This window comes from Hemiscyllium ocellatum, chromosome 24 (genome assembly GCF_020745735.1).
Source record: "Hemiscyllium ocellatum isolate sHemOce1 chromosome 24, sHemOce1.pat.X.cur, whole genome shotgun sequence".
NCBI classification, from domain to species: Eukaryota; Metazoa; Chordata; class Chondrichthyes; order Orectolobiformes; family Hemiscylliidae; genus Hemiscyllium; species Hemiscyllium ocellatum.
This window is the reverse complement of record NC_083424.1, coordinates 58,834,503-58,859,001: the sequence shown is the minus strand read 5'-3', so window position 1 is coordinate 58,859,001 and position 24,499 is coordinate 58,834,503. Positions and strand designations below refer to the sequence as shown.

Genomic DNA, 24,499 nt, shown 5'->3' with positions numbered 1-24,499 from the left:
ATGCGGGTGCCTATGGCCACTCCTTTAGTTTGGAGGAAGTGGGAGGATTGGAAAGAGAAGTTGTTCAGGGTGAGGACCAGTTCAGTCAGTCGAAGGAGGGTGTCAGTGGAAGGTACTGGTACAGCGGGAAAGGAAGAAGCGGAGGGCTTTGAGTCCTTTGTGATGGGGGATGGAGGTGTACAGGGACTGGGCGTCCATGGCGAAGATAAGGCGTTGGGGACCGGGGAAGCAAAAATCATGGAGGAGGTGGAGGGCATGGGTGGTATCCCGAACGTTGGTGGGACAGCGTCTCAGACTCCTCTCTCCCCTTCCTAGACCTTTCCATTTCTATCTCAGGCGACCGAATCAACACGGACATTTACTACAAACCGACCGACTCCCACAGCTACCTGGACTACACCTCCTCCCACCCTGCCCCTGTAAAAACACCATCCCATACTCCCAATTCCTTCGTCTCTGCCGCATCTGCTCCCAGGAGGGCCAGTTCCAATATCGTACAACCCAAATGGCCTCCTTCTTCAAAGACCGCAATTTCCCCCCAGACGTGATCGACGATGCCCTCCACTGCATCTCCTCCACTTCCCGCTCCTCCACCCTTGAGCCACGCCCCTCCAATCACCACCAGGACAGAACCCCACTGGTCCTCACCTACCACCCCACCAACCTCCACATATATCGTATCATGTCATCATTTCCGCCACCTCCAAACGGATCCCACCACCAGAGATATATTTCCCTCCCCTCCCTTATCAGTGTTCTGAAAAGACCACTCCCTCTGTGACTTCTTCGTCAGGTCCACACCCCCCACCAACCCAACCTCCACTCCCAGCACCTTCCCCTGAAACCGCAAGAAATGCAAAACTTGCGCCCACACCTCCCCCCTTACTTCCCTCCAAGGTCCCAAGGGATCCTTCCATGTCCGCAACAAATTCACCTGCACCTCCACACACATCATTTACTGCATCTGCTGCACCCGATGTGGCCTCCTCTATATTGGGGAGACAGGCTGCCTACTTGTGGAACGTTTCAGGGAACACCTCTGGGACACCCGGACCAACCAACCCAACCACCCTGTGGCTCAACACTTCAACTCCCCCTCCCACTCCAACAAGGACATGCAGGTCCTTGGATTCCTCCATCACCAGACCATAGCAACATGACGGCTGGAGGAAGAGCACCTCATTTTCCGCCTAGGAACCCTCCAACCACAAGGGATGAACCTAGATTTCTCCAATTTCATTTCCCCTCCTCCCACCTTGTCTCAGTCAAATCCCTTGAACTCAGCACCGCCTTCCTAACCTGCAATCTTCTTCCTGACCTCTCCACCCTCACCCCCATTCTGGTCTATCACCCTCACCTTTACCTCCTTCCACCTATCGCATTTCCAACACCCATCCCTCAAGTCCCTCCTCCCTAACTTTTATCTTAGCCTGCTGGACACACTTTCCTCATTCCTGAAGAAGGGCTGATGCCTGAAACGTTGACTCTCCTGCTCCTTGGATGCTGCCTGACCTGCTGCGCTTTTCCAGCAACACATTTTCAGAGTCATACAGTCAGTCTCACAGCACAAATACAGACCCTTCAGCCCAACCAGTCCATGCCAACCATAATCTCAAACTAAATTATTCCCACTGTGCTTGGCCCATATTCCTAGAAACATTTCTTACTCATGTACTTTCCAACTGTCTTTGGAACATTGTAACTGCATCTGCAATCCACAACCTCTGGAAGTTCATTCCACACACAAACCATTACATTAAAAAAAATTCCCTTCATGTATATTTTTAAAACTCTTTCCTCTCTTGTCTTAAAAATGTCCCCAAGTCTTGAAATCCCCCACTCTAGGGAAAAGACACCTGCCATTCACCTTATCTATAATCCTCATGATTTTATAAACCTCTAAGTTCACTCCTTAAACTCCTATGCTTCAGTGACACAAGTCTCAGCCTCCTCTTATAACTCAAACCTTCCATTCCCAACATCTTAATAAATGCCTTCTGAACCCTCTGCAGCTTAATATCATTCATATAACTGAGCAATCAGAACAGGACACAGTAGTCCAGAAAATCTCTCACCAATGTCCTGTACAACCTCAACATGACACCCAAACTTCTACAAATAAAAGAACTGAAAAAACTGGATGCTGTAAATCAGAAACAAAGACAGAAATTGCTGGAAAAGCTGAGCAAGTCTAGCAGCATTTGTGAATAGAAAGCAAATTTAACATTTCAGGTCCAGTGACTCTTCCTCAGTTCTCAAAGGTCTGAGCAATGAAGGCAATGGATGTTGAAAGTTTTAAGGATCTAGTGGCATCACTTAATAAGGCAGGGATTTACAAACACAGCTGGAAAGGGTGCCCTGAGTAACACATTGTGGCCACTGCAATAGCAACATGGTGAGCAAGGTCATTGACTGACAAAGCCTGATTGGATATAAAGTCTGAACTATGCCCTGAGTTGAACCAGCCTTCTATTACAAATGAATGAAGAACATTTCAAATTAACTAAAACCATTCCCAGTACTTCAAAAAAACAAGTAATTATTTGCAGTTAAAGATTGCTGATGGGCACTTGGTGACCCAACGCAAATATGTCTATCAACAGCAGCAAAGGTGGTATCATAGCTTTATAATTACACAGCTCAAACAAACCCCCCCACACTGACTCCCCACAATCCCCCCCCCCACACTGACTCCCCACAATCCCCCCCCACACTGACTCCCCACAAACCCCCCCTCACACTGACTCCCCACAAACCCCCCCTCACACTGACTCCCCACAAACCCCCCCTCACACTGACTCCCCACAAACCCCCCCTCACACTGACTCCCCACAAACCCCCCCTCACACTGACTCCCCACAAACCCCCCCTCACACTGACTCCCCACAACCCCCCCTCACACTGACTCCCCACAAACCCCCCCTCACACTGACTCCCCACAAACCCCCCCCTCACACTGACTCCCCACAAACCCCCCCCTCACACTGACTCCCCACAAACCCCCCCCACACTGACTCCCCACAATCCCCCCCCACACTGACTCCCCACAAACCCCCCCCTACACTGACTCCCCACAAACCCCCCCTACACTGACTCCCCACAAACCCCCCCTCACACTGACTCCCCACAAACCCCCCCTCACACTGACTCCCCACAATCCCCCCCCCACACTGACTCCCCACAATCCCCCCCCCACACTGACTCCCCACAATCCCCCCCCCACACTGACTCCCCACAAACCCCCCCCTACACTGACTCCCCACAAACCCCCCTCACACTGACTCCCCACAAACCCCCCCTCACACTGACTCCCCACAATCCCCCCCCCACACTGACTCCCCACAAACCCCCCCCCACACTGACTCCCCACAAACCCCCCCTCACACTGACTCCCCACAAACCCCCCCTCACACTGACTCCCCACAAACCCCCCCCTCACACTGACTCCCCACAAACCCCCCCCTCACACTGACTCCCCACAAACCCCCCCCTCACACTGACTCCCCACAATCCCCCCCCACACTGACTCCCCACAATCCCCCCCCACACTGACTCCCCACAAACCCCCCCCTACACTGACTCCCCACAAACCCCCCCTCACACTGACTCCCCACAATCCCCCCCCCACACTGACTCCCCACAATCCCCCCCCTCACACTGACTCCCCACAAACCCCCCCTCACACTGACTCCCCACAATCCCCCCCCACAACTCTGCAGTGCAAACACCCCCACCCACAGCAACATTACCCCAACACACACATTCCCCACATTTACATCCACTCTCCCCATAGACCCCCACCCCCTCACCCTCACCCCCACCCCCTCCCCCTCACCCCCACCCCCTCCCCCTCACCCCCACCCCCACCCTCTCCCTCTCCCTCCCCTCCCCCCTCCATAACAACCCCACCCCCAGGTATTTACCTGTCCTCTGGCCCGCTTCAGTCTCTGTCATCAGCTGCAGGAAAACCATCAAGAAAACCACCCTGAGAGACGACAGGAGCCTGGCCCCTTGGCCCGGGCCTGCAGCCGCGCTCCCACTTTCTCCCTGCTCCATGTTCCACTTTGGTAAACAACCTCACTCCCTGACAAACCCCGCCCCCCGGGGCCTAGCGCCCGCCCCCCACACCGTCACTCACCCACAAACCCCGCCCCCGGGGCCTAGCGCCCGCCCCCCACCCCGTCACTCACCCACAAACCCCGCCCCCCGGGCCTAGCGCCCGCCCCCACACAATCACTCACCCACAAACCCCGCCCCCACACCATCACTCTCCCACAAACCCCGCCCCCACACCATCACTCTCCCACAAACCCCGCCCCCCGGGGCCTAGCGCCCGCCCCCACACCGTCACTCAGCCACAAACCCCGCCCCCCGGGGCCTAGTGCCCGCCCCCACACCGTCTCTCACCCACAAACCCCGCCCCCCACACCATCACTCACCCACAAACCCCGCCCCCCGGGGCCTAGCGCCCGCCCCCCACACCGTCACTCACCCACAAACCCCGCCCCCCGGGGCCTAGCGCCCGCCCCCCACCCCGTCACTCACCCACAAACCCCGCCCCCACACCATCACTCTCCCACAAACCCCGCCCCCACACCATCACTCTCCCACAAACCCCGCCCCCCGGGGCCTAGCGCCCGCCCCCACACCGTCACTCAACCACAAACCCCGCCCCCCGGGGCCTAGTGCCCGCCCCCACACCGTCTCTCACCCACAAACCCCGCCCCCCACACCGTCACTCACCCACAAACCCCGCCCCCCGGGGCCTAGCGCCCGCCCCCCACACCGTCACTCACCCACAAACCCCGCCCCCCGGGGCTTAGTGCCCGCCCCCACACCGTCACTCACCCACAAACCACGCCCCCCACACCATCACTCACCCACAAACCCCGCCCCCCCACACCGTCAGTCACCCACAAACCCCGCCCCCACACCGTCACTCACCCACAAACCCCGCCCCCACACCGTCACTCACCCACAAACCCCGCCCCCCGGGGCCTAGCGCCCGCCTCTCAGCTGCACACTCACACCTGTCCCACCATCACCGCCCTCGGGTCCTAACGCCCGCCCTATCCCCGGGCAGGAGTTGGGTGACCCTTCAGCGGTCAAGGTCATCCAGCTTCCGACCTTCAGGTCAGCGTCCTCCGAGATACACAGCAGCAGGGGATTGGCCACCTTCCATCCCCCTGCAGACAGCCTCAGCCCGTGAGCCCTCCCCATGTCAGTCCAGGTGACACCTTCCCCACTGCCTTGTTGTGGCACCAACACCGTGACCAATCCTAATGCTCGCTCTACCTTCATTATTTTGTACAGTTTTGGATTTCAGGTATCCCCCACTTTTCAATCAGCTTTACGCAACTTCACTTTTCTGAAAGACCTGTTTTTGCTAATCCCTGAAGAGGATTTTCACTTTTACAAAAATATGCAATACCTTTTCCCATATAAATGGCTTTACGCCAATTCCGGCTCACAAAACCGCCTCCCAGGATTTGGATAGCAGGAGGCACCTGTACTTTGGTTAGACCCTTGGCGAGCAACACCTTATACCGATCATGTTATTCCAGTCAAATGTAAATGGAAACAATGGCTGGTGCTATAAATCAGAAGCAAGGATTTCAGTGAGACCTCGGCGAGTCTAGCAGCATCTGTGAAGAATGTCAAGAGTTTTGATTTAGGTCCAGTGACCATTCCTCTGGTTTTTCTTCACAGATGCTGCTGAACCTGCTGGGCTCTTCCAGCAGCTTCTGTTTTTGTTCCATGTTATCCCAGTCATGTGATCTGTCTTCAGCACCACCTATCTCTCTGCCTCATTTAATTGGATTATAGGTCATCCTTTAGTTTTTATTCAGCTCTTGACATCTTACACCATCTAACACCCTCAGTCACCTGCGGAGACTTATTATTTGATATTCCACTCAAACCATTTGTATGATCCTTTGATCACTCCATCCTTGATCACTCTGGCCATAAATTCTCTGTGTGCTTCCCTCTCACTTCACCTGACGAAGAAGCTCACTCTGAAAGCTTGTGATTTCAAATTAGCCTGTTGGACTATAACCTGGTGTCATGCGATTTCTGACTTTGTCCATCCCAAACCAACACCAGCACCTCCACATCAAAGGTAGTGTAATGTTTGGAATAAGGGTCAGGTCGGTCTCATTGAATATGAGATCCTTGATTGTGGTTATTAACCTGGACCAATCTGGATAAATGTGACAAACAGGGGCAATTAATGGGAGGGCCTTAGGGAGTCTTCCAGAACAGAGACACGTAGGGGTGCAGGCAGATAGTCCTTTGAAGTTTGCATCACATATAGACAATAGGATGATTTAAAAGGGCATTTGCATGCTTGCCTTTATAGCTTAGTCTTTTTTTAGATTACTTAGTGTGGAAACAGGCCCTTCGGCCCAACAAGTCCACACCGACCCGCCGAAGCGCAACCCACCCATACCCCTACATTTACCCCTTACCTAACACTACGGGCAATTTAGCATGGCCAATTTACCTGACCCGCACATCTTTGGACTGTGGGAGGAAACCGGAGCACCCGGAGGAAACCCACGCAGACACGGGGAGAACGTGCAAACTCCACACAGTCAGTCGCCTGAGTCGGGAATTGAACCCGGGTCTCAGGCGCTGTGAGGCAGTAGTGCTAACCACTGTGCCACCGTGCCGCCCACGAATAGTCCTTTGAATATAGGAGTCGGGAAGTCATGTTGAGGTTGTACAGGACATTGGCCTGTTCTGGAGTACTGTGTCCAGTTCTGTTCACCCAGTTATAGGAAGGATATCACTAAGCAGGAGAGGGTTCAGAAGAGATTTACCAGGATGTTGCTGGGTATGGAAGGATTGTGTTATAAAGAAAGGCTGGAGAGGCTGGGACTTCATTCACTGGAGTGTGGGAGTTTGAGAGGCGAGCTTGTAGAAGTTTGTAAAATAAAGAGAGGGATAGATAGAATTAATGACAGTTGTCTTTCCTTAGGATGGGTCATTTCAAGACCAGGGGACACGTGTTTAAGTTGAAAAGAGAGGAGGTTAGCTCATGTGTGGAAGTGATTGATGCAGGTACAATTACAAAGTTTAAAAGACATTTGAATAGATACATAAATAGGAAAGAATTAGAGGGATGTAGGCCAGGTGCAGGCAGGTAAGACCAGTTTAGTTTGGGATTATGTTCAGCATGGACTGGTTGGACTGAAGGTTCTGTTTCTGTGCTGTATGAATATAGTTAAAATACAAGCAAAAGAAAAAAGAACTTAGAATAACTTAACTATTGGAAAACCTAACCAAATAATAGATAATAGTGATTATTACTAATTAACTGTTCCAATATCGTAATCTCCCATAAACATATCTCCTGGCAAAAAGGAAAATTTGGAGAAATAGATTTGTATCCCAGGTAACCCAGCAGCAGAGAGAAACCCCAGCCTTGAGCTATAACTGAGAGTGGGAAAAGATAGTGTTTACCTCTTCAAGTCCACAACAGCAACTGTTTAAAACTAAACCTAAGAAAATAAGAGAAATTCTGGTCTGTGAGAGTGGGCCCCACCCACCCAGGCTGCCTCTATTGTTCCAACTTTTAAAAAATCCTAAGGCCTCACAAGCCATTTATGCTGGTGGGTTTTGGTAGACTGCTTGGTACCTCTGCCTTACAACCCCTCTTCAAAAGAAAGGACAAAATAACCTCTTAAAGCCACAGCATTGTCACATATCCTCCCTTTTAAAAAAAATCAATATATAAAGATGGCTTTATTTTTAAAGACCCTTAGTCTCACTCTCGTAGTACAATAGAATACATATACATTACATTGACTTGAAGCATGTAAATAATCACGACTGCCTTCTATTTCAATCAATTCCCGCCCCTGAACACCTCCTTCCTTCATCATTAAAGTCACGAAGCGCATTGGCAAGTATGTTCTCTCATCCTGCCACGTGTATAATTTTCAAATAGAATGGCTGCAATAATAAGCTCCATTTAAACAGTCTGGAATTTTTGTCCTTAAATTTTTCCAAAACTTTAGTGGGTTATGATCAGTATGTATAATTGTCTCAGACATATTACTGACAATATAAGTGTTGAATTGTTATAATGCCAATACCAACCTCCAGGTTTCTTTCTCAATTGTGGAATATTTCCACTGATAATTATTCCATTTTCTGGAAAAACATCTATTGGTCTTTCTATTTCCTTGTTGTTTTCTTGTAAGAGTGAAACACCAACACTCACATCACTCAGATTGATAGCCACCTTGAATGGCTTTGCATAATTTGGTGTGGCTAACACTGAGGCAGTGGTTAGCACAACTTTTGGGGTTGCATTTTCACTGTACTGCTGACCAGAGAATGGTCAATGTTTACACTGTGGCAAGTATGAGTGTGCAAGTAATCAAGTCAGAATGGTTCTGATAGTCATGTCTTGGATGATACCTGTATCCCTTGTACATTTGTTTGTTTCATCAGAGGCAAGACTCCCTCAGCCAATCCAAGATGCCCTTGATAGCGTGTTCAGGGCAACCACCACCCGCCGGGCACATCTTTAAACTGTTCCCCTCTCACCTTAAACCTATGCCCACTCATATTTTGTGTCTTATTCTACTACTAATTCCACTAATTCTATGTCTTATGATCTTGCTCCATAGCAACCAGATGAAGGAGCAGTGCTCCAAAAGCTAGTGCTTCCAAATAAACCCATTGGACTATAACCTGGTGTTGTGTGATTTCTAACTGTGTCCACCCCAGTCCAACACCAGCTCCTCCAATCATCACTAATATTTGCCATTTTCACTCTGGTGAGAAAAGCATACGCCTTCTTCTATCTCAACCTTATGTTGGCACTTATGGGGAACTATGGACTTGGGTCTCAAGATATCTCAAAACTGTATATCTATGGTGCTACGAGTCCTGCCATTTGCTGTATATTTTCATCGTGCATTTAACCTCCTAAAATGTATCATCTGCCATTTCTTTGATCAACTTTTCATTTGATCTATATCCCTCCTCACTATCCACAACTCCACCAATTTTCATGTCATCTGCAAACTTACTAATCAGATCACATATTTTCATCCAAAACATTCATACAGATGTTATACAAGTAATGCTGCCCATTTAAGAGAACTGGTGGGATGACCCACAAGGGCTGAGCCTGGTGCTCAGTTTAGTACCCACTGTGCAAGTATGAGCATCTAAAATTAAGTGTTCCTGTTCAGAGGAGACCTGTGTCTCCCTTGTGTACAATTCCTGTTCCCTGTGAATTACAAACTTAACAACTGGTGAAAACTGGATTTGACCAACACACTGTGTGCAAGCAACCTTTTTCTGTGTGGAGGAGACATTACCTGGACCTCAGAAACTTTGGTGTGGAATTAAGGAGGAAACCTCAAGAGAAGCAGTTGTGAGAACTCAGATTGTGGGCGATACCAGGGAAGAACAATATACTACTTCAACCAGTGAGGGAGCAGCTGATATGGAGACTGTTCACTAAGGGGACTGGGACTGTGAACGACTACTAAACTACTAGATTACTGGAAATGAAAACACTTACTGCCAGCAGGAAAACACACTGGCAGGCTATTTTGCAGCAATGAATCTATTTGATGAAGAGTCAGAAAATTGGCCTCTATACTGGAATCCTTCAATTCATTCTCAAAGGCAAACAAAGTGTCTGAGGACATCATGGTATCAATTTTCTTAAGTCCAATTGGGAGCAAGACCTTTGCGATTCTAAGGAGCCTGCTGCAACCAGAGAATTTCAAGGGCTATGCAAAACGTTAGGAAATTATTTTGCAAACATGCTGCTGATCTTTAGCCGTTCAATCTTTACAAATGGGTACAACATGAAGGAGACCCTTTCGCCCAATTTGTAGCCACCTTGAAGAGTTTAGCGGGACATTGTGAATTTGGAGGGTTGCTTCAAGCTGCCTTGTAAAACTGTTTAGTTTGTGGCCTCCAACACAAAACAATCCAAACAGAATCTGCTAACAAGGAGAGACCTGGACTTGAATAAGTCACGTGTTGAAATCGAAAAGCCCAGGTGTAAGTGAATGGATCATATTGCTCAAAATCACTGGATACAACTGAACCAAGAGAAGAGCTGTCTCAAGGAGCTGAATCTGAGGATAAGGTGCAAGCCCCTGCTCAGGCCCAGAGCCAGTGATGTTTGGGTTAAATGTACTGTGAATTTGATCATTTCTGGGTTCTTCCCAAAATAGAGGTGTAAAAATGCAAGTGGATATGGGCACAGCAGTAGCCCTGATTGCCAAATCAGTATAAGGGAGAAGTTAAGGGTAGTAATATTGAAGCTGGCAAAGATTACACTATGGACTTAACAGAACATGTGGTGCCACTAAAGGTTTAAGCACTGGTGAAAATACAGTAAGGGACCAGTGTGCAGAAATGCCACTTTGTGTTAAAAGATGAGTAACTGGAATTATTTTGGCACTCCTGCACAACTGGTCGAGGGATAAATGTCATAGTGGTTGTAATACCCATTCTAAGTGCCCTGAAGTGACAGTCATATGGTAGGTATCAGCAGGAGCGATAAAATGCTTAACAGGTTTGGGAACCCCAAACAAGTCGTGAGCAACAATGGTCCACATTTTGTGGGGTAAGAGTTTGAAGAGTGTCAGCCATGTGAGGTCGGCTCTGTATCACCCGATGTCAAACAGCCAGGCAGTGAGATTTGTTCAAACCTTGCAGTAGGCTGTAAAGGCCTCATGGGGGGAGAGTTCATGAGAACAATCAATCACCTAGTTCCTCAGCATGTACAGGAATATGCCACATGTGACGACCCAGTGCTTACTGGTGTCCTTGACTTTCAACCACCAGCTGAGAACTGTGTTTGACATACTATGACCAGAAGAGACCAGAGAGATGGTAGAGTGAAATCAAGGCCAGATGATAAGAAGGGCAGGACCCTCAAGGTCGAGGGTATTCCAAGAGGAGAGACTGTGTTGGCCTGGATCCCAGCAGTGGTGGTGGATCAGACATTGTCATATACAGTACAGACTAGGGATGAACTCATCTGAAGGAGACACGCAGACCATCTGGTCACCACAACTCACCAACGGATGGAAGTCCCTTGGAATACCAAGCCAGCCCAGATGGAACCGGGGGATGTTGACCAAGCCTTGTGTCTCTGAGCCAGAGTTGGTCATACCACAGGACAAGAAGCAATCAAGAAGGGGCATTTCAGCAGGACAACAGGGGTTTCCAGATGCCTGGGAGACTGCCAGGAGTATCCTGTGCCTGCCTTATCTCCATAACCCTTGATTCCACTATCCTTGAGAGCCTTATCCAACTCTTTCTTAAATGAATCCAGAGACTGGGCCTCCACTGCCCTCTGGGGCAGAGCATTCCACACAGCCACCACTCTCTGGGTGAAGAAGTTTCTCCTCTTCTCTGTCCTAAATGGTCTACCCTGTATTTTTAAGCTGTGTCCTCTGGTTTGGCACTCGCCCATCAGCGGAAACATGTTTCCTGCCTCCAGAGTGTCCAATCCTTTAATAATCTTATATCTCTCAATCAGATCCCCTCTCAGTCTTCTAAACTCAAGGGTATACAAGCCCAGTCGCTCCAGTCTTTCAGCGTAAGGTAGTCCCGCCATTCCAGGAATTGACCTCGTGAACCTACACTGCACTCCCTCAATAGCTAGAATGTCTTTCCTCAAATTTGGAGACCAGAACTGCACACAGTACTACAGGTGTGGTCTCACCAGAGCCCTGTACAGCTGCAGAAGAACCTCTTTGTTTCTGTACTCAATCCTTCTTGTTATGAAGGCCAGCATGCTATTAGCCTTCTTCACTACCTGCTGATTCAAAGGAGAAATTGTTAAGGGTGAGGACCAGTTCGGCCAAACGAATGAGAGTGTAATGGAAGGGTACTGTTGGGGACGTCGGGAGAGGAAGAAACGGAGGGCTTGGAGGCCCTGGTCATGGCGGACGGAGGTGTAGAGGGACTGGACCATGGATATCCTCACCCTTAACAATTTCTCCTACGAATCCTGCCACTTCCTCCAAACCAAAGGGGTAGCCATGGGCACCCGTATGGGCCCCAGCTATGCCTGTCTCTTTGTTGGCTACGTAGAACAGTCCATCTTCCATAATTAGACTGGCACCACTCCCCACCTCTTCCTCCGCTACATTGATGACTGCATTGGTGCCACCTCGTGCTCCCATGAGGAGATTGAGCAATTCATCAACTTCACCAACACATTCCACCCTGACCTTAAATTTACCTGGATGATCTCTGACACCTCCCTCCCCTTCCTGGACCTCTCCATCTCCATTAATGACGACCGACTTGACACCGACATATTTTACAAATCCACCAACTCCCACAGCTACCTGGATTACACCTCTTCCCACGCTACCTCCTACAAAAATGCCATCCCGTATTCCCAATTCCTCTGCCTCCGCCTATCTGCTCCCAGGAGGACCAGTTCCACCACAAAACACAACAGATGGCCTCCTTCTTTAGAGACCACAATTTCCCTTCCCACATTGTTAAAGATGCTCTCCAACACACCTCGTCCACATCCTGCACCTCCGCCCTCAGACCCCACCCCTCCAACCATAACAAGGACAGAACGCCCCTGGTGCTCACCTACCACCCTACCAACCTTCGCATAAACCAAATCATCCGCTGACAATTCCACCACCTCCAAACGGACCAGGGATATATTTCCCTCCCCACCCCTTTCCACTTCTGAATAGACCGTTCCCTCCGTGACTACCTGGTCAGTTCCAAGCCCTCCTACAACCCACCCTCCTGTCCTGGCACCTTCCCCTGTCACCGCAGGAATTGCAAAACCTGCACCCACACCTCCTCCCTCACCTCTATCCAAGGCCCTAAAGGAGCCTTCCACATCCATCAAAGTTTTACCTGCACATCCACCAATATCATTTATTTTATCCGTTGCTCCCGATGCGGTCTCCTCTATATTGGGGAGACTGGGTGCCTCCTAGCAGCGTGCTTTAGGGAACATCTCCGGGAAACCCGCACCAATCAACCACACCGCCCTGTGGCCCAACATTTCAACACCCCCCTCCCACTCTGCCGAGGACATGGAGGTCCTGGGCCTCCTTCACCGCCGCTCCATCACCACCCGACGCCTGCAGGAAGAACGCCTCATCTTCCGCCTTGGAACACTTCAACCCCAGGGCATCAATGTGGACTTCAGCAGTTTCCTCATTTCCCCTTCCCCACCTCACCCCAGTTCCAAACTTCCAGCTCAGCACTGTCCCCATGACTTGTCCTACCTGCCTATCTTCTTTTCCACCTACCCACTCCACCCTCCTCCCTGACCTATCACCTTCATCCCCTCCCCCAATCACCTATTGTACTCTATGCTACTTCCTCCCCACCCCCATCCTCCTCTCATTTATCTCTCCACCCTTCAGGCTCTCTGCCTGTATTCCTGATGAAGGGCTTTTGCCTGAAATGTTGATTTTCCTGCTCCTCGGATGCTGCCTGAACGGCTGTGCTCTTCCAGCACCACTCTAATCCAGAACAGAGGTCCCAGCACCGATCCCTGCAGAACACCACTGATTACAAACTTCAGTCTGACAAACATCATTCCACAACTACCCTCTGTCTTCAATGACCAAGCTAATTTTATATCCAGCTTGCCAACTCTCTATAGATCCCATGTGACTTAATCTTCCAGACCAACCAGAGCCAGTCAAATGGTTTGGTAAGGACCATGTAGACAACAGCCTGTGCCCTAACTGCATCAATCATCTTCATCAGTTTGTCAAAACGCTCAATGAAATTTGTGAGACAAGACCTCCCCCACACAAATACATTCTGAGTATTCCTAATAAGTCCATTCCTTTCCAAATGTGAGTAAAACCAGAACCCAAGACATTTATCGACCATTTATCGGCCATATGGTCACTCTGTCATTGGACAGATGATGACTGGTGGTGATTTAACCTGAGGGCCACCAGACCTCAGGCAAGAGAAGAGGTTGAGAAGGAGCATTCTTCATGGTAATCTCAGCCAGTGATGGGAATTGGGCACACTGTTGGTATCACAACTGACCAATCAACTGAGCTAAACCAATCCCCACACTGGCATAAAACTCACCGGCATATGGTTTCCTGGATTATCCCTGTTGTGCTTCTTGAACAAAGGAACAACACTGGCTATGCTGCAGTCTTCTGGGACCCCCATCTTTGGCTAAAGAGGATTCAAAGATCTCTGTCAAGGACTGTGCACTCTCCTTCCTTTCCTTCCTCAGTATCCTGGGATAGATCCCATCAGGCCCTGAAATCTGAACTAGAAAGTTAGTTTCCGTTTCAACAATCTTGAAACAGCTAAACTGTTGTAAAAAATCTCTTTTGGATAAAATATTCTGCTGGATTGAACCCGTTTGACCTATTTATAACATCAAACCTGCCGTAATGTCAGTAACTCTTAATTCCCCTCTAAAATAGTCCAGCAAATTATTGGATTGTATCAGATCACAACAGAAAGTTTGCATAAAATAGAACCTCAACAGTTTGGAAGCAGGCCATTCGGCCCATCAAGTCCACCGTGACCATCTGAAGAGCATCCCGATCAAACCAACTCTCCTATCCTAACTCTACATTTCCCATGGCTAATCCACCCAGTGTGTACATCCCCAGACACTATGGGCAATTTAACATCTCCAATCCACCTAATCTGCATATCTTTGGACTATGGGGGGAGAAATGAGTACCTAGAGGAAACCCACAAAGACACGAGGAGAATGTGTCACCTGAGGGCAGAGTCAAACCCCCAAGTCTCTCAACCTGTGCGACAGCAGCAGTAGTTTTCCTAACCTCTGACCTGGTCTTGTAGCCACAGTATTTTTATGAGTGGTCCAGTTCAGTTTCTGGTGAATGTTAATCACCACAATGTTGCTAACAGAGCATTCAGCAATTGTAATCCCACTCAATGTCAAGGGGGGATAGCCTGGTCTCCCTACTAGGTGGATTAGCCATGGGAAGGATGTTGTGAAACTTGAAAGAATTCAGAAAACATTTGCAAGGATTGGAGGGTTTGGGTTATAAGGAAAGGTTGAATTCGGCTAGGGCTATTTTCCCTGGAGCACCAGAGGTTGAGGGGTGTTCTTAAAGACGTTTATTAAAATCATGAAGGGCATTGATAGGGTAAATAGACAAGGTCTTTTCCCCGGGGTCGGAGAGTCCAAAACTAGAAAGATTTAAAGGGGGACCTAAGGGGCAACTTTTTCACACAGAGGGTGGTACGTGTATGGAATTAGCTGCCAGAGGAAGCGGTGGAGGCTGGTACAATTACAACATTTAAAAGGCATCTGGACGGGTATATGAATAGGAAGGGAAGGGATTAGAGGATATGGACAAAATGTTGGCAAATGGCATTAGATTTATTTAGAATATCTGGTCGGCATGGACAAGTTGGACCAAAGGGTCTGTTTCCGTGCTGTACATCTCTATGAATAGATGATAGTCATTGCCTGTCACTTGTGGGGTGCAAAAGTAATTTGTCATTATCTGCCCTAGTCTGGATGTTGTTCACGTCTTGCTATGTATGGGTTTGGATCGTTTACAGAAACTATGTTGTTTTGAATTATAGTGAACACGATGTCGTCATCAACAGACAACTCAAATTATAATGCAGGGAAGATCATTGATGAAGTGCCAAAGCTGATTGAACTAGTACCCAACTACAAGATTCTTGTAATGATGTAAAATTGCAAAAACCCTTTCAAGTCCTGTCTCACCTTCAGAATTTATGTATTTGTATAAATTTTTTTTTCCATCCATATATTTCCTGCACTACGTATTTAAATTCACGCTCAACTATTCAATGGTTAGTCTGATTGAGAATTAGGGAGCACAGATAGAAGGTAATTTGCAAAAGGAGCAAATGTTGTTGTGGTTCTGTTCGCCGAGCTGGGAATTTGTGTTGCAAACGTTTCGTCCCCTGTCTAGGTGACATCCTCAGTGCTTGGGAGCCTCCTGTGAAGCGCTTCAGTGATGTTTCCTCCGGCATTTATAGTGATTTGTCTCTGCCGCTTCTGGATGTCAGTTCCAGCTGTCCGCTGCAGTGGCTGGTATATTGGGTCCAGGTCGATGTGTTTGTTGATAGAATCAGTGGATGAATGCCATGCCTCTAGGAATTCCCTGGCTGTTCTCTGTTTGGCTTGCCCTATGATAGTAGTGTTGTCCCAGTCAAATTCATGTTGCTTGTCATCTGCGTGTGTGGTTACTAAGGATAGCTGGTCGTGTCGTTTCGTGGCTAGTTGGTGTTCATGGATGCAGATCGTTAGCTGTCTTGCTGTTTGTCCTATGTAGTGTTTTGTGCAGTCCTTGCATGGGATTTTGTACACTACATTGGTTTTGCTCATGCTGGGTATCGGGTCCTTCATTTTGGTGAGTTGTTGTCTGAGAGTGGCTGTTGGTTTGTGTGTTTCCCATGTTATGAGTCCTAGTGGTCGCAGCAGTCTGGCTGTCAGTTCGGAAATGCTCCTGATGTATGGGAGTGTGGCTAGTCCTTTGGGTTGCGGCATGTCCTCGTTTCGTTGTCTTTCCCTTAGGCATCTGTTGATGAAATTGCGCGGGTATCCGTTTTTGGTGAATACCTTGTATAGGTGTTCTTCTTCCTCTTTTTGCAGTTCTGGTGTGCTGCAGTGTGTTGTGGTCCTTTTGAATAGTGTCTTGATGCAATTTCTTTTGTGTGTGTTGGGGTGGTTGCTTTCATAGTTCCGGACTTGGTCTGTGTGTGTGGCTTTCCTGTATACCTTTGTGCTGAACTGGGACAACACCACTATTATAGGACAAGCCAAACAGAGAACAGCCAGGGAATATCCCACCTCCATCGCCCCTCCCCCTAGTCCCTCCTCCCTACCTTTTATCTCAGCCTGCTTGGCTCTCTCTCTCTCTCTCTTATTCCTGATGAAGGGCTTGTGCTCGAAACGTCGAATTCTCTATTCCTGAGATGCTGCCTAACCTGCTGTGCTTTGACCAGCAACACATTTGCAGCAGGGAATTCCCAGAGGCATGGCACTCATCCACTGATTCTATCAACAAACACATCAACCTGGACCCAATATACCGGCCACTGCAGCTGACAGCTGGAACTGTCAACCGGAAGTGGCAGAGACAAACCACTATAAATGCCGGAGGAAACATCACTGAAGCGCTTCATAGGAGGCTCCCAAGCACTGAGGATGTCACCTAGACAGGGGACGAAACGTCTGCAACACAAATTCCCAGCTCGGCGAACAGAACCACAACAATGAGCACCCAAGCTACAAATCTTCTCCCAAACTTCGAGGAGTAAATGTATTGGAAAGTACATCTAGAAAATGTGTTCAGTTGGGGATGTTCAATTGAGCCGTTCAAAAGCGCCTTAGACGATTATTTAAACAGAAACAATGTGCAGTGAAAAGATATGAGATTAGCACTGAGAATTATTGTTCTTTCACAGAGCCAGTGTGGACAGGATGGGCTGAATGGTCTCCTTCTACACGTTAACAATTCTATGATCATGCCCTTAACTCCATTTTTCTCTCCGCACCCCTCAAATCTTCTGGCCTGAATTGATCAAAAATCTATCCAACTCAACATTAGATATATTTAATAAACCCAGCCTTCACCACACACTGCAGAATAGAGTTCTCAAGCTTAAATAACATCCAAAAGGAAAGATTATTTCTCATCTTCACTTGTACGGTTGATCCCTTACTTTTACATTGTACGAGGAGAAAGTGAGGACTGCAGATGCTGGAGATCAGAGCTAAAAAAATGTGTTGCTGGAAAAGCGCAGCAGGTCAGGCAGCATCCAAGGAACAGGAGAATCGACGTTTCGGGCATAAGCCCTTCTTCAGGAATTTACATTGTACCCCAAGTTTCAAATTCCCCAGAAAGAGGAATCGACTCTGTCCAGCTCTCGATCATTCTTCTAAACCCCAGTGAGTACAGACCCGATCTGCTCAATCTTTCCTGACTGGACACACCTCTTCATCCTACGTATCAGCCAAATGAACCGTTTCTGAACCTCCTCCAATGCAAATAAACCACTCCTTAAGTAAAGAAATTAAAACCGGCTGCAGCCTAAACAGTGCCCTGTAAAATATTAACAAGACTTCTCAGATTTTATTGTTCATCGTCCCCTTGCAATAAAGACCAATGTTCTGTTTGTTCTGTGGAAGGGTCACTGGACGTTTCAAGCATAAGCCTTTCATCAGAAACATTCCTGATGAAGAGCCTATGTTCAAAATGTCAACTCTCCTGCTCCTTGGATGCTGCCTGACCCTTTGTGTTTTTCCAGCACCACAATTTTTGACTGTGATCTCTTGCACCTGTAGTCCTCAATGTTTCCTGGAGTTTAGAAGAGTCAGAGTTAATTTCATTGAAATGTATGAGGAGACTTGGCCAGGTGGGTAATGAAAGGACATCTCCACTTGTGCGAGATTCTAGAAATAGCAATCATAGTTTAAAGATAAGGAGTCATCAAAGATAAGACAGAGATGAGGAAAACAAAATTCTCTCAGAGGTTGACAGGTTGAGTCTTTGGAAGTACCTTCCTCAAAAGGTAGTAGATGCAGAATCTTTCAATATTTTTAAGGCAGAGGTTTTTTAGATCCTTGATTTCAAAGGAGTTGAAAGATTATCAGGATATGACGATACAATGCTTTAAGAGATGTATTTTTTCCTGATCTTTTTTTAATGAAGAAAGGTTGATATAGAGGTTTCATCACCATACTAAGTAACATTATCAGTGAGCCTCTGGTGAAGCACTGGTGTTATCGCCCACTTTCAATTTATGTGTTTAGAGTTCCTTGGGTTGGTGATATCATTCCCTGTTCATTTTCTCAGAGGATGATAGATGGGATCCAAATCGATGTATTTGTTGATAAAGTTCCAGTTGGAATGCCATGCTTCTAGAAATTCTTGTGTGTGTCTCTGTTTGGCTTGTCCTAGGATAAATGCGTTGTCTCAGTCTAAATGGTATCCTTCCTCATCTGTATGTAAGGACACTAGTGATAGTGGGTCATGTCTTTTTGTGGCTAGTTGATGTTCATGTATCCTGGTGGCTAGTTTTCTGCCTGTTTATCCAATGTAGTGTTTGTTACAATTCTTGCAAGGTATTTTGTAAATGGCATTAGTTTTGCTTGTGTATATAGGGTCTTTCAAGTTGTTCGTGGCTGTTTCATTGTGCTGGTGGGTTTGTGGGCTGCCATGATACCCAGAGGTCTGAGCGGGCTGCAGTCATTTCCAAGGTGTCTTTGATGTAGGGGAGAGTGGCTAGGCTTTCTGGATGTGTTTTGTCTGCTTGTTGGGATTTGTTGCTGAGAAATCAGCAGACGTATTCACTGGGTACCCGCTCTTTTTGAATACATGGTTTAGGTGATTTTCCTCTGTTCTGCATAGTTCCTCTGTGCTGCAGTGTGTGGTGGCTCGTTGAAATAATATTCTAATGCAGCTTCATTTGTGCATGTTGGGATGATTGTTTCTGTAGTTCAGTAGTTGGTCTGTGTGCGTTGTTTTCCTGTAGACGCTGTTTGAAGTTTCTCATTGACCTTCGTTCTGCTATGGCATCTAGGAATGGCAGTTAGTTGTTGTTTTCCTCCTCTTTTGTGAATTTTAGGCCAGTAAGGGTATTACTGATGGTCTTGAAGGTTTCGTCTAATTTGTTTTGTTTAGTGATGACAAAGGTGTCATCTACATAGCGGATCCAAAGTTTGGGTTGGATGGTTGGCAGAGCTGTTTATTCGAGTCTCTGCATTACTGCCTCGGTTGAGAACCCTGATATCAGAGATCCCATGGGTGTTCTGTTGTTTGTCTGTAGGTTTTACTATTGAAAGTGAAGTGAGTGGCAAGGCATAGGTCCATTACTTGATGATGTTGTCTTTACTGATGAAATTGGTGGTGTCTGGTGTATGTGTCTTTGGTTCTTCTAATAACGTGGTCAGCGTTTCCATGGTCAGGTTGATGTGGATGGATGTGAACACGGCTGCTACATCAAAGGAGACCATTATTTCATCCTCTTCTATCTTGGTGTCTTTGATGGTGTTCAGGAATGCTTGGGTGGAACGGATGGAGTGGTGTGATTCTTCTACTAAGTATCTTATTCTTTGGTGTAACTCCCTGGCTAATTTGTATGTTGGTGTTACAGGTAACGAGACTATGGATCTGAGGGGAGATCCTGGTTTGTGAATTTTGAGTAATCCGTAGAAGCGTGGTGTGTTAGATCTGTCTGTTTTAAATTTTTGGAAGTCTGTCTTGTTTAATTCTCCAGATTTCTGAAGTCCTTTGAGTAAGGCCTTGATTCGGTTCTCTAGGTGTCAGGGAGGGCCTATCGCCATCTGTTGGTAAGTGTCAGTATCTGCAAGCAGCACATTCGCTTTCTTAATGTAGTCTGTTCAGTCAAGCATCCTTTGTCTGCAGGTAGGATAATGATGTTTTTACCTTTTTGGAGTCCTTCTAGCGCTTTCCTTTCTTGTGTATTGAGTGTGTTTCCTTTTATTTTCCTGCTTAATGTTGATGCAACTGTCCGTCTGATAGTTTGCTGGGTTGCTTCTGTGAGTTGGTTGTCTTTCAGTGTTGTTTCTAATGCTGCTAGGAATTGTTCTTGTCTGCATCTCAGATGTTGTAATTTAATCCTCTTACTAAGATGGCTTTTTCAGTGTCTGTTAAGGGCGGCAAGGTGGCACAGTGGTTGCGCTTCAGCGGGTTGGACCGAAGGATGTGGATGGATGTGAACAGGGCTGTTGCGTCAAAGGAGACCACTATTTAATAAAACTGGGAAATTTCGCGACAAAACCCTTTACTCATTAACGTGACAGACACAATACAAAGAGCCATAAATGTAATCTAATCTAATCTAATTTTAAAGGACAGCACGGTGGCACAGTGGTTAGCACTGCTGCCTCACAGCGCTAGAGTTCTGGGTTCAATTCCTGCCTCAGGCAACTGTCTGTGTGGAGTTTGCACATTCTCCCCGTGTCTGCGTGGGTTTCCTCCGGGTGCTCCGGTTTCCTCCCACAGTCCCAAAATGTGCAGGTCAGGTGAATTGGCCATGCTAAACTGCCCATAGTGTTAGGTGAAGGGGTAAATGTAGGGGGGTGGGTTGCTGTTTGAAGGGTCGGTTGTCACCTATCTCGAGAGGGTTGGAATATAAAAGCACCGTTGTGCTACTGAGACTTTATAAAGCTCTGGTTAGGCCCCATTTGGAGTACTGTGTCCAGTTTTGGTCCCCACACATCAGGAAGGACATACTGGCACTGGAACGTATCCAGCGGAGATTCACACGGATGATTCCTGGAATGGTTGGTCTAACATACGAGGAACGGCTGAGAATCCTGGGATTGTATTCATTGGAGTTTAGAAGATTAAGGGGAGACTTAATAGAAACTTATAAGATAATACATGGCTTGGAAAGGGTGGACGATAGGAAATTTTTTCCGTTAGGCGAGGAGACTAGGACCCGTGGACACAGCCTTAAAATTAGAGGGGGTCAATTCAGAACAGAAATGCGGAGATGTTTCTTCAGCCAGAGAGTGGTGGGCCTGTGGAATTCATTGCTGCAGAGTGCAGTGGAGGCCGGGATGCTAAATGTCTTCAAGGCAGAGATTGATAGATTCTTGATGTCACGAGGAATTAAGGGCTACGGAGAGAATGCGGGTAAGTGGAGTTGAAATGCCCATCAGCTATGATTGAATGGCGGAATGGACTCGATGGGCCGAATGGCCTACCTTCCACTCCTATGTCTTATGGTCTTATGGACTTGTTGGGTCGAAGGGCCTGTTTCCACACTGTAAGGAATTTAATCAAGGGTCAGTCAGATACGTTTTTTATCCATGCTTCTGTGTTGTTATTTTGGTGTGAGTTTGGCTAGTTTTCTCTGCAGGTCAAGTTTATTCGCTTTCTGTGTTTGCTGCTGTCTAACGTTTATGGCTCTTTGTACTGGGTCTGTCACGTTAATGAGTAAAGTTTTTTGTCGCGAAATTTCCCAGTTTTATGAAATAGTGGTCTCCTTTGACACAACAGCCCTGTTCACATCCATCCACATCAACCAGGCCATGGAAATACTGACTACACTAAGAGAAGAACCAAAGACACATACACCAGACACCACCAACTTCATTAGCAAAGACAACATCTTCAAGCTAGTGGAGCTATGCCTTATCACCCACTTCACTTTCAATAGCAAAACATACAGACAACCAACGGAACACCCATGGGATCTCCAATATCAGAGTTCTTAGCAGAGGCTGAACAGACTACATTGAGAAAGTGAACGCACTTCTTGCAGGTTCTGACATTTACCAACAGGTAACAATAGTCCCCACCCCACAACAAGAGAACCAAAATCATAGCTTTACTTAAAAAAAACTTTAAAAATCTAGAGAATTAAACAAGACAGACTTCCAAGAATCAAAACCAGACAGATTTAACACACCACGCTTCTACAGATTACCCAAAATTCACAAACCACGAGCCCCTCTCAGACCCATAGTCTACGTACCTGGAACACCAATGTACAGATTAGCCAAGGGACTACACCAAAGACTAAAACACTTAGTAGAAGAATCACACCATTCCATCCACTCCACCCAAGAATTCCTAAACACCAAAGACCAAGATAGAAGAGAATAAAATAATGGTCTCCTTTGACGTTCACATCCATCCACATCAACCAGACCAAGGAAACACTGACTACACTATTAGAAGACCCAAAGACAAATACACCAGACACCACCGACTTCATCAGCAAGAACAGTATCGTCAAGCTAGTAGACCTGTGCCTCACCACCCAATTTACCTTCAACAACAAAAACTACAGACATACCAAAAGAATACCCATGGGATCTCTGATATCAGGGTTTTTAGCAGAGGCAGTAATACAGAGACTCAAACAAACGGCTCTGCCAACCATCCAACCCAAACTTTAAGTCCGCTACATGGATGACACTTTTGTCCTTTCTAACCTAAACACATTACAGGAAACTTCAAGACCATCAATAATAACCTTAAAGGCATAAAATTCACTAAAGAGGAGGAAAACAACAACAAATTGCCATTCCTACATGTCGCAGTAGAGTGAACGGTCAATGTGGAACTTCAAACCAGTGTCTACAGGAAAACAACGCATAAAGACCAAATATTGAACTGAAGAAGCAATCATCCAACATCCACAAACTGCATTAGAACATTATTTCAACAAGCCACCACACACTGCAGCAGCAAGGAATTATGAAGAGTAGTGGAAAATCACTTATACAGCATATTCAAAAAGAGCGATACCCAATGAACAAAGTCCGCTGATTTCTCAGCAACAAACCCAAACAGGCAGACAGAACACAACCAGAACCCCTAACCACTCTCCCCTACATCAAAGGCATCTGCGAAATGACTGCCAGACTACTCAGACCTTTGGGCATCATAGTAGCCCACAAACCCACCGACAAACAAAAATAGCAGCTAATGAGCTTAAAAGACTCTATTCAGACAACTATCAAAACAAACGTCATTTACAAACTACATTGCAAGAACTCTAACAAACACTACATTGGACAAACAGGCAGAAAACTAGCCACCAAGATATGAACATCAACTAGCCACAAAAAGACATGAACCACTATCAGTAATATCCTTGCATACAGATGAGGAAGGATACCACTTTGATTGGGACAACACATCTATCCTAGGACAAGCCAAACGGAGACACACATGAGAATTCCTAGAAGCATGGCATTCCAACCAGAACTCTATCAACAAACACATCGATTTGGATCCCATCTATCTCCCTCTGAGAAAAAGAATATGAAATGACATCACAAACCCAAGGAAGCTTAAACACGTAAATAGAAAGTGGGCCATAACATTAGTGCTTCACTGGAGGCTCACTGATGAAGTTACATAGTGTGGTGATAAAACATCTGAAAATGAACTCTCCAGCTCAGCAAGCAAACTCACATCCAGTTAGTTAAGCCAATTATTTTCTTTTGCATTGGTCTGTGTTTTAAATATTATATATATTTTGTTTCAAGCCTGGTAGCTTGACCAATTGAATTGCATCCAGAAAGCAAAGCCTGGCACATGCCTTCAAAATAAGGAAGAGTTAGGGTCCAGGCTGTCTCCTTGACATGGTTTGAGAGGGCTGGTCATCCATAACAAATTGGGAGCTCTTGTTGGGATCAAAATCTCTAATTCCAGTTTGGGGTTAGAATTATTGGACTCAAAGGCAATCAGTAGAGAGTGTTGGTGCTTTTATATTTTGGTTATTGCATTTGTTTGATTTAAACAGGGTGTGCCTGAATACTAATGGCTCTTTTAGTTGCCAAGGGTTTCCTGAGGGTGGAAGAGATCACTTCGGGCATTTTACAGAAAGGGAGCAAGGCAAAACTTTGGGAATTGGCAAACAATTTGAAGTTGGAGTTGCCTGTGTCTGTGAGAAAGAGGAAATAATTGTGACAAAAATGTAACATTTACAATTGCCAGGAGTGCATTCAGAATGATTGGAAATGGGTAAAATCAAT

At 46.9% G+C, this 24,499-nt stretch overlaps 2 protein-coding genes across 2 annotated transcripts in view; one reads left to right on the top strand and one right to left on the bottom strand.

Annotated features, from left to right (window-relative positions):
• pik3ip1 (phosphoinositide-3-kinase interacting protein 1) overlaps positions 1–4,098 on the bottom strand; it is a 56,111-nt gene extending 52,013 nt beyond the window's left edge. The window contains exon 1 of the mRNA XM_060843855.1: positions 3,924–4,098. Coding sequence (XP_060699838.1) covers positions 3,924–4,056 — 133 coding nt within the window. The 5' untranslated portion in view covers positions 4,057–4,098. The remainder of the gene's footprint in view (positions 1–3,923) is intronic.
• The window catches only part of rnf185 (ring finger protein 185), a 155,219-nt gene that overhangs the window by 88,875 nt on the left and 41,845 nt on the right, over positions 1–24,499 (top strand). The gene's annotated exons all lie outside the window — the stretch shown is intronic.